This window comes from Oncorhynchus kisutch, linkage group LG20, assembly GCF_002021735.2.
Source record: "Oncorhynchus kisutch isolate 150728-3 linkage group LG20, Okis_V2, whole genome shotgun sequence".
Taxonomy (NCBI): Eukaryota; Metazoa; Chordata; class Actinopteri; order Salmoniformes; family Salmonidae; genus Oncorhynchus; species Oncorhynchus kisutch.
The window spans coordinates 43,648,389-43,659,383 of record NC_034193.2 but is presented as its reverse complement, the minus strand read 5'-3'; the positions used below and the strand labels follow the sequence as shown (position 1 = coordinate 43,659,383).

At 45.6% G+C, this 10,995-nt stretch overlaps 1 protein-coding gene across 2 annotated transcripts; it reads right to left on the bottom strand.

Annotated features, from left to right (window-relative positions):
• Positions 1-1,176: 1,176 nt before the first annotated feature.
• socs7 (suppressor of cytokine signaling 7) lies at positions 1,177-8,289 on the bottom strand. 2 transcript variants are annotated; one of them, XM_020453394.2, is made up of 9 exons: positions 6,362-8,289; positions 6,072-6,133; positions 5,815-5,919; positions 4,977-5,108; positions 4,181-4,329; positions 3,725-3,893; positions 2,635-2,763; positions 2,307-2,442; positions 1,177-1,942 (listed from the first exon to the last, which is right to left on the bottom strand). In XM_020453394.2, exons 1-9 carry the CDS (start codon positions 7,891-7,893, stop codon positions 1,822-1,824), a joined length of 2,535 nt encoding a protein of 844 aa, XP_020308983.2. In that variant the 5' UTR covers positions 7,894-8,289; the 3' UTR covers positions 1,177-1,821. The 2 variants fall into 2 exon arrangements, with proteins under 2 accessions (XP_020308983.2, XP_031655671.1); XM_031799811.1 differs by lacking the exon at positions 4,977-5,108 and having other exon boundaries at positions 6,362-8,278.
• Between the last annotated feature and the right edge of the window lie 2,706 nt (positions 8,290-10,995).

The window sequence follows — 10,995 nt, the reverse complement described above, 5'->3', positions numbered from 1 at the left end:
CAACAGCAAAGGATATTGTGAAGATGCTGGAGGAAACAGATACTAAAGTATCTATATTCACAGTCAAATGAGTCCTATATCGACATAACCTGAAAGGCCGCTCAGCAAGGAAGAAGCCACTGCTCCAAAACTGCCATAAAAAGCCAGATTACGGTTTGCAACTGCACATGGGGACAAACATCGTACTTTTTGGAGAAATGTCCTCTGGTCTGATGGAACAGAAATAGAACTATTTGGCCATAATGGGGGAGGCTTGCAAGCCAAAGAACACCATCCCAACCGTGAAGCACGGGAGTGGCAGCATCATGTTGTGGGGGTGCTTTGCTGCAGGAGGGACTGGTGCACTTCACAAAATAGATGGCATCATGATGCAGAAAATTAGGTGGATATATTGAAGCAACATCTCAAGAAATCAGTCAGGGAGCTTGGATGCAAATGGGTCTTCCAAATGGACAATGACCCCAAGCATACTTCCAAAGTTGTAGCAAAATCACTTAAGGACAACAAAGTCAAAGTATTGGAGTGGCCATCAAAAAGCCCTGACCTCAATCCTATAGAACATTTGTGGGCAGAACTGATAAAGCGTGTGAGCACGGAGGCCTATTAACCTGACTCAGTTACACCAGCTCTGTCAGGAGGAATGGGCCAAAATTCACTCAACTTATTGTGGGAAGCTTGTGGAAGGCTACCTGAAACGTTTGACCCAAGTTAAACTATTTAAAGGCAACGCTACCAACTACTAATTGAGTGTATGTAAACTTCTGACACACTGGGAATGTGATGAAAGAAATAAAAGCTGAAATAAATCACTCTACTATTATTCTGACATTTCACATTCTTTAAATAAAGTGGTGATCCTAACTGACCTAAGACAGGATTTTTTTACTCAGATTAAATGTCAGGAATTGTGAAAAACTGAGTTTAAATATAAACTTCAGACTTCAACTGTATGTGTGGATTGAGGTGTGCAGTCTCAATTCGTCGGGGCATGGACTCTACAAATTGTGAAGCGTGTTCCACAGGGATGCTGGACCATGTTGACTCCAAAGCTTCCCACAGTTTTGTCAAGTTGGCTGGATGTCCTTTGGGGCGATGGACCATTGTTGATACACACAGGAAACTGTTGAGCGTGAAAAACCCAGCAGCGTTGCAGTTCTTGACACACTCAAACCGGTGCGCCTGGCACCTACTACCACTTTATTTCAGTTAATTAAAATTGATTGTGCAAAAGAGGGAAGTCATATTTTTTCTCTTTTACTGAAAATGCTGAGCCTGTGGCCAGCTTGGGGTATGGAGGAACAGAATTATGAGCAAGTTACAATCAGGGATTTTTTGACAATTAAAACCAACAAACAAAGATCAACCATGGCCTCCTGTGGGCCAGTCCACAACAACCCTCATAGCAACAGGAGGGAAGAAAACAAGGAAATTATGATAATTGGAAAAAATAGCAGTACAAATGGACCAGTGCATCAACTTCAGTTCATAGGTACAGTGAATATCTGTCTAGGGATTGATTCAAAGTCTAGGTTCAAGTTGTTGTTTTTTTGTTTTCAGGTTGTTTACAGGCTAGAAGAGTCCGTTCTCCTGTCCGTTCTCAATGAGGCTGTGTCCTTTTTTGTCCCTGCCCCATGTGTGCCCGCCGTATGGACAATTTTCCAGCATTCCACTACTGTCCCTTTCTACTCTCATTGGTCAAAGTCAAGAGAAGGCATGGTCATCTGGATCCCTTTGACTGCAGCTGACTGGATACAGAGGGTGCCCGAGGACTTTGATTGGCTGATGCTGGAAGACTGGCAGACCAGCAGACACCTCTTCCAGTTACGTCTGAGACTCGGCCTCTTGTTCTACTCCAGCCCCTGGTCGAATGCTCTTGATTGACAGGTACATCTCTTCCTCTGCATCGTAGTAGTAGAACTTCCTCAGGTACATGATCAGTGGTCTGGAGAGGGAGAGGTCAAATGCCTTTACATTATGTTTAGCATGCGAGGCAGTATTCTCTCTGTGTATAACACTCTCCATAAAAGAAAGGAAACTGACGAGGATGAAGATGGATTGCATTAAAGTACAGCTGCTTTTTATAGCACTTTTCACTTGGTCTCAAAGCACATCATCCATGTCTAGTCTGTCAGCAATCAAGGATTATTTCCTTGATTTATTTATTTAGACTAAAATAATATGCTGAGGCATTTCTGTCAAAGCTCGGGAGAGAATGCTATTTCACTAACAACTATTTCCAAGAAAACAAATACAAGGTTAAAATGAATGACTGAATAAATATTTGGGTAAATTGAGTATGACAGTACTTGGGCAGCGGCAGCTCCTGGATGTGGTCGATGCGGACCATTTGTCTGATGCAGAAGCGGCAGAGGTGCTGCAGGGACTTGACGTTGCTGAACCGGGACACTGGGTAGAGCAGCTGCACCGGGGTAGGGGGGAGCCCTGGAATACACACACACATTCGATGCACACACACACACACACACGAATGAGCACAAACAACCAATACAGATGCTCGTAACCTCTCAGCAACCTTGTATGCTATGCTTACTGTCATTCCAACCACTGCACTATGTGGTAGTTCACATAAACATCTAATTGGTTAGGCCGTGTAGGAATGGGGGCCGTTTTTACCTGGCACACGTGATCGCAGGAAGTAGAGGAATTTTCCATTCTTGGAGTGCATGATGGCTCGCTCGATAAACTCCACCACAGAATGACATCGGTCCTCAAACTTGGGGTGACACCACAAGCTGAATGTCCCTATAGATGGAGACATGGAAGGGACACACACCTTAAGGTTACACCGAACACTTACACGTACATACCATTTAAAGGGGAATGAAATAGAACCAAATACCATTTAAAGGGGAATGAAATAGAACCACATACCATTTAAAGGGGAATGAAATAGAACCTTGTGGTACCACTTTATTTAACGTGTTCAGGTATAACGCTTTATTACTTGTTATAGGTATTATATCATATATCAAACTTGTTTTTCTCATCTAACCCCTGATATGTGCTGTATGTGTAAAAACATAAATAGAATTAACTGCATGCTTTCTGTCTGTCATATATTTACACTGCATGATGAATGTGTCTGTATGTGAGTAAATCCCATTAGAAGTGCTTTATGCGTATGCCATGTATATATGCGAGCATGTCTTTGTCGTTCACCCAATTTGTGTGCGGGTGACTCACCATGTTGCTCTGTGTGCGTGTGTGTGTCTGTGTGTGTGTGTGCCTGCCTTCGTGTGTGTGCATGTGTGTCAATAAACATACTGACTGAGTAGCTACAACATTTATATTTGTGTGATTGACTGACTGTGTGCGCGTTTCTGCGTATTTACTGTACACAGGACTCTGTAGTGATCCATGCGCGTGTGGTGTGTGTAACTCCCCTCTGTAGTGCTCCATGCGCGTGTGGTGTGGGTAACTCACCCCTGTAGTGCTCCATGAGCGTGTGGTGTGTGTAACTCACCTCTGTAGTGCTCCATGCGCGTGTGGTGTGTGTAACTCACCTCTGTAGTGCTACATGCACGTGTGGTGTGTGTAACTCACCCTTGTAGTGCTCCATGTGCGTGTGGTGTGTGTAACTCACCTCTGTAGTGCGCGTGTGGTGTGTGGTGTGTGTAACTCACCCCTGTAGTGCTCAATGCGCGTGTGGGGTGTGTAACTCACCTCTGTAGTGCTCCATGCACGTGTGGGGTGTGTAACTCACCTCTGTAGTGCTCCATGCGCGTATGGTGTGTCACTCCCTGGGAGCGGAAGCTGAGGCTGAGGATGTAGCGGGGGTCAGAGCTGTCCCTCACCAGGAACGCCCCATCAGGCTTCCCCTTCAACTTCATCTCTGCATCTTCCCAGTTCATAGGACCCCAGTACCAGCCACACTGGGGATAGACATGTAGGTGATTATGAACAAATATCATAGAAACATACACACAGGCGCACACACACACACACACCATCCGTAGAATCAAATATAAACGTAGAACTGAATGAATGTCATGAAGAAGTTTTCATCAATTAAAGGTTTGTTATCACACACCCACTAACACCAAGGCAGTTATCATCAATTAAATATTTGTACCTATTTGTTAGTATGTAACCCAATTGATTAGTAGTGAGTCTATATTCAGTCAGTATGTATGTGTGTCGTTGAGTGGGTCGCAATTACCTTTTCCAGCTCTCTCAGACTAGCGGTGAAGTTGCTGGCCTCAGGCCGCCTCAGAGGACAGAGCCTTGGGGGCGGGGCCAACCTGGAAGAGGGAGGAGCTGAGAGGAGCTGTGAAGAGGTGGAGTGAGGCAGGGCCCGGAGGAATGCATCTGAAACAAATAGAGAAATATTCAGCTAGACACAATGATATGAATGTGTAGCCCAAACCATTACATTTGGCATAAATGGGAGTTGCAAGAAAGTTCAAGTCACACGCATAGATCTCAAGTTAGGACTTGTTACTAATAGATGATAACGGTGTTCAATTTGAACAAGACTGCTTAGACAGACCAGGTGCCACAAATACTAATTCTCAAGACATATAACAAAAAGATCAGACAAGCATTGGTTCGCGACCGCACACCTTCACGATTCATTTCCACGCTGATCGGTCTGTATAGTCTTTCCTGAATACAAGCACTTCCAGTATTTGACCTGAGGGCAACTATACAACCTTCACCCCAACACGCGAGTGTCACAACATATCACTCTACAAACTTAGGCATTGGCCGACAGGCACACAGGTTTTATGTTACCTATATATTCATAACTGCAGATGTTATACATGTTTATGATTACTGATATATTCACACATGTTTATAAATACAGCATTATAAATGTATCATATTGGTACTGTTTTGTATTACTATTGGTCTTTTCAGAGTCTTTGGCCCTGGCCATTACGTGCTCTATTATGACACCGTCCGCCCGTTTGCCCCATGCACAGCTCCCAGCTCTCTGCTCTCTGGTGTCTTACCATTGAGGCTGATACTATGCTGGATGGTGGCATGGGAGGGATGAGGAGGAGGAAGAGGCAGGGGGAGGGACTGTAGGGAGGCCCCCATAACACCCACTAGGAAAGGACCAGGCTGCGGCCCACCTATGTCATCTGGAACAGAGCAGGGGGGGGGAAGGGGAGGTTTCAGACCAGGGAGGGGTCTAGATCACAGGCTTTCTCAACTCCTCTCCTCTGGACCCACTGTGATGTGAAGTTTTCATCTCAACTTTTTTTGCATTGTTTATTTTTTTATACATATTTGTATTTATTGAAATGTACTCCTTGAAGTATTCTAGGGTAATTAACAAATCAAAACGACATCCGATGTAATTTTATATTTTTAGGTTGCCAGAAATGGGTGATTCAACTCAGTAAATTGGTTTGTCCTTGTACCACTGCTTGGCTGAACATTCAATTCTGATAGGTCGAGAGGGTGGGTCCCCAGGATCGATGTTGAGAAACGCTGGTCTATAAAGGCCACAATTACAACAGTCCCTCAGACTTATGGCTGTCGATGTGAGTGTTGCCGTGGGGATCAGAGATGGTGTAAAGCTATTAGGCTCTCCATCGCCATAGAACAGAATGGGTATGTTTACATACTGTGATATTGCTTTCAGGAGAGGGAGGTAATACGGTGGCTATAGGACAGTAGGGTGAGTGAGGGTGTGCAGGAATCATTTTTTGTGTTTGCGTTTGCCTTCAGGTAGACACATAGGCAAAAGAGATGCGTGAAAGTAAGGGAGAGACACAGAGAAAAATAGACTACAGAGACACACATGGAGAGAAAGAACAGAGAGAAAGAAAGGAGGTAAAGTACCTAATAGACTGAGACTTCTGCGTGGCGGAGGTGGAGGCGTGGGAGGGTGCCGAGTGTTCGCTCCTCTCCTCGAAATATCCACATCCACCAATGAAACAGTCTCACCTGCACCCAGAAATGGAAAGAAGGAAAGAGAAAGGGAGAGAGAGGGAATGTGAGACAGGAAATGATAGAGGAAGAGAGTGATGCCACTAAAGAGACATGAGTTCTTGGACCAGAGTTTGCCTCTTCAGCCAAGAAATGGCAGAGCCCCTTACCAGTGAAAGGAGCAAAGGAAGCAGAAGAGAAGGCACTTTGGGCCCTGGTCATTCTGGGTTGGCTGTGGCAAGAGAAAGACAGCAAAATAGGAATGAAATAAGTTATAGAGGGATGGAATATAGAGGTGATAGGGTGAAAAATAGATATTAGCTAGGTAGCCTAGATTTAGAAGAAACAAAAACAGATTTTGAAAATATTCTGACAGTTATGGGTCTATAATATCCGGATATAAATTATAGGCATACAATCAGTAGTTACTCACGATGCTTAAAAGTGTTGAAGTCCTTACCTGTCCACGTCATGCTCCCCACCACTTCCACTGGCCACGTCCGTCAGACTTCCAGCGGAGGAGATTGAAAAGGCCACTGATGGCCTCTTATCCAGAAGGCTATTGGAACCACTACAGCTTTTAGTTCTGAAAAGTTTACTCAGGCGTATTTTAAGTGAGCCCTTTCTGGACTTCCCTGGAACTTTTAGTGTTTTCTCTCCGTCGCTTCCCCGACCGTTTGGAGTCCGGGGCGCACTGACGCACTTGTCTGCACGCTTCCGGGGTGTTGATGCCTGGCTAGGGTTTGGACTGACAGGTCGGTCCGAGCTTGGTGTAGCCGCAGAGGCCCCAGGTAATTTCGACACCTCTGGATTCTGTTCTGTATCTCCCGGGCTCGGTTGAGTTGGGTTAGGTGCGTTTCCATGCAGGCTACATACTTGTGCGTCACCGTGCGCCGACGGACAAGGTTCTCCAGCCACCCCTTCCATCTGTCTGGTCAACTCTGCTTGAAAGCTACTGAGAGAAAATGCACCGGACATCTTTTGAACTCGACGTGCTCGACTTTCATCCGAATCGTCGTCCGGGCAGCCAGTGATACCCAGGCTGGCCACGTCCCCAGTCCCCAGCCCCTCCAGCACCAACAAAGCATCGCTAGTCTCAGTCGGGTCATCCCCATGCCCCATCCCCGCCGGTGCCGGCCCATGTGCACCCTGACACGAGCACTGGGGCATCTCCCCGTCCTTGAATAATATCTTGGGTACCGCGCCGAGCCCCAGCTCCCCGAACCTTCTGGCCAGGTCGAACACTGGGCCGTCGGGCAGCTCCCCGGTTGTGCACCCCCATTTCGACTCTATCATGGTGAGAGGATTGGATTTATCCGATAAGGGAGGCCAGTCTAATGGGTTGGTGATCAAACGGTGCCGATGACATAGCTCACCTCCCTCGATATCGGCAGCAACCGTGGATAATGCCACCCGGGGATGCAGACCCCAGCTCCGGGACAGATGGTTCTGCTGTTGCGTGTCGCCCGCGCTGAGCGTATTGTTATTGATGCCTCCGCTTATGTCGGAGACAGAGCCGGAAGTCTTGTCCAAACCAATATGTTCCCTCGACTGATTCCGACCGTCGGATTCACGGTCTAAAATCTCCTCACCATCCCTCAATATGTTAGGAAACACAAGGAGCTGAGGCCGTAAGCCGCCTCTGTGAGCGAACTCAAAGCCCTTGGCCTCCATAGCGCTCTGTGGAGGAAGAGTAATAGACACCGAAGGTCTAGTTGCCATCACCCCGGTGTCAGGTGCCGCCGTTCCGCAGCTCTGTTGTGCATTGTTCAGCGAAGAGAGATGCCCGGAATGCGCGAGGCCTGTCTTGGGATCCCGGGAGAATTCCAAGCCCCCTTTCATGTTGCTATGAGCCAAGACCTCTTTACCGAGTCCTGCCACCACTCCACCCGACGACAGATTCCCATTCTCCTCGTCTAAGCGGTCATCCTCGGCCGCGGAAACCAGGCGCATCAAGACAAAATCGGGAGACATATCTTGCGCGTTGTTCATAATTATTCCTCAATTCACGAAAGGGAATAAACGATTTCAACGCTTCACATAGCTACCGCCGTTTGATGGATCCCCGTTGTCATATAATAAAGAAAGGCCAAAGCGCTATCTACCATAAATAGGCTACGAGCGAATAAACTATTTAAAGCGTTCTTTCATTATCGCACAGATAAGCGCCTACAAAAAAACGACATCCATTTCTATTCTAACGAAGACCGAGCGAGTGCACGCATAAATATATCCAGCTTGCTGTTGTAAGCAGTCGAACCCCGGGGTCAAACATACGGTCTCATATGTTAGAATAAAAAGCCTCACAAGTCTGACCACTCTCTTTCTCTCGCTATCTCTATCTCTCTCATGTTCCCAGCGAAGCCCCACCCGCTCCCTCACTTCCGCAAATCCTATGCGTTCGTTCTGTGTTCAGTGTGTCCCTTGTCTCCCTCCCCCCATTTCTCTCTCCCTGTAGCGTGAAGTGATGAGAGAGAGAAATCAAATAAAAGTTTATTGGTCGCATACACAGATCTGCAGATGTTATCGCAGGTGCAGCGAAATGCCTGTGTTTTCTAGCTCCAACAGTGCAGTAATATCTAGCAATACAAAAAAAATGCACACAAAATAACACAAATAATTAATCATTTCAGAATGATGGGCTACTTTGCAATTAGTGACATGCATAGTAGCCTAAATATTACAACATCCAAATTGTTCCAATTATTGACATTGATTGGGGGAAATTAATTCAATACAAGACTACATTTGTTGTTGCTGAATTGTATTGATTGATGGCTGTATAATAGGCTATGGATTGATTCGTTGCAAGAATCAGCATGGTAATAACATCCCTAATAGCTTAGGCAATAATAAACATTTAGTATTCAAGGCCTATTTTGAATTCACTGCACGTCTTAGGAAATGATAGGACGACTTCAACAAATTAGTCCATTATTTTCTCCGGTGCACAGAATAAAAATCTGACCACTTGTGCCAATGGCTGTGGGCAGTGCTGGGCACCTGATCTGCTCAGTCTTGTCTTGGCATCTCACCGCCCAGTCTTCGCCAACTTAAAAGCTGTGTCAATTTCAGTTCAATTTGGCTCGGGAAGAAACAATGTGCTATTAAAGTGACTAAGGAAATTAGGGGAGGAAAAATAAGAAATAAAAGATTCAGAATCTATTCTATTCCAGACTGTGCCACATCATCAAAACTTCCTGGACGAGAGTCATCGCACAGGCCCTCACACTATGTGACTGCACTTGATGTGACTGCACTTAAAAACATAAATCTGGTGATTCAGCAATCCACGTGCCACTTATAAAATGTAATGTCATAGAATAGAACAGGATAGAATCTAAAGTCCATCAATTAATTTGCAAAAGATAAATCATCAATGCATGGGCGTTTATAATTAGACCTCCCCTATCATAACCATTTGACTTCCACTTGTAGCTTGCTAGATTCAGAGGAGTGGCCTCCTAGACTGCACTCATTGTTCCCCAATTAAAGTGATAAGACATGATTTGGGAATTCTCGAGCCTTCCATCAGAGCGAGCAGCACTGTCCTGAGCTTGACAACCTACATTTCAGCAATGCCTATCTGCCCTTGTTGGATACCCCATTTCGGATTTCAGGATGCTATCAATTTCCTCCACTTGTCATATACAATACATACCACCTTGCAGACAAAGGATGACAAAAGGTTTTCACCCATAAATCATGACTCATTCAATCCGTTGTAAAAAATATGTTATTTTTTAATTACATCTCTCAACCAGAAGGTGGTGCTACAGGCCACCAATGATGGTAAACCCACTGAAGCCCAGTTTAATACAAATGATCATCGTAGAATGGATGGACAGACATTTCATTCTTGATGAGTGCTAGCTAGTATGTAAACACATATATTTAAGTCAATGAGATGGTGCAGGGTAATGCATTATCATGATCACAGATAATGTTTAATTCAAAAGCTGCTTTTACAGGTAATGTTGGGCAGGGCTGGCAACACAAGGGGCTGAAAATGCACATATGCACAACAATGAAATGGCTTGCTTATCAAGGGTAATTTTAAACAGAGTCCTGATTGTGAGATTTGCATTGCCATTGAGTCCCGATTGTGAGATGGATGAGTTATAGAGGGATGTACGGATCATTTGGTATCAACATTTACAAGCAGGCTTAATTCTGTATTACTATGAACAAACTCCCAACTACCTACAGTAAAAGCACAGGCACATGTGAACACACAGACTATACACACTTAAATACACGCACACACACACACACGGACACACACACGCACACACATCTGTGCAGCCTCATTGTCTTTCCCACACCACTGCAGAACCTCCCCTGCTCTGCAGTCCTGGGTGGGGGTAGGCGGCCCAAAGGAATGGATGAAAATTCTCAGAAGCCCGTTGCCATGGCACCGAAACAAGGATGTGCCTGCATCACCCAGAGCCTGGAGTTGTCTGCTCCATCACTGAGATATAAGAAGGGGTGGGAGGTGTCTCTCTCTCTCTCTCTCTCTCTCGCTCCCTCTCACACACACAAACACTCCCTCTCTCTATCCTTCTCTCCCACACACCCTCCTTCCCTCATTCTTAGTGATGATGAATACTGAATCGTATGATAAGGGAGATTCCCATTTTATAGCCACACATGACGACACTCAATATGAATCTATCTCCACCTGTTCGCCAAGTAGACACCGGTAATCTATTTGTCAACACACTTCATACAGCTGAAAGTATCATCATATCTATAGCATCCCTGACTTCCCTGGCAGTGTGTGTCACTGTGTACATATTCCTGGAGGATCAAAGAGCAGCCTGGTCCCAAATACACTCTCCTGGCTGACCCCGTTGGAACACCAGGGGTTAATCCATCGAGTGCACGATTTTGATGGATGCCCAAATACAGGCGGATTAACCCTCATCCTGCATCATCCTCTCTCCTCTTTGAGCTGCAGACACACACGCACACTAAAACACACACAAAGACACACGCAGACATACACAGCAGTCCCTGCCGCCAACAGATGTGCACTCTCATCACTCCACAGGCACAACAGTTACATTAGCATCTCCAGCAGCATACTGAGGG

Excerpts from the sequence above, each read along its gene's own strand:
- socs7 (XM_020453394.2), bottom strand. The coding sequence starts at position 7,893 with ATGAACAACGCGCAAGATATGTCTCCCGATTTTGTCTTGATGCGCCTG. Across the intron at positions 5,920-6,071 it reads TTCCTTTGCTCCTTTCACTG|GTGAGACTGTTTCATTGGTG; the intron begins GTAAGGGGCTCT and ends TTCTGGGTGCAG. Across the intron at positions 2,764-3,724 it reads GCGCATGGAGCACTACAGAG|GGACATTCAGCTTGTGGTGT; the intron begins GTGAGTTACACA and ends CTCCATCTATAG.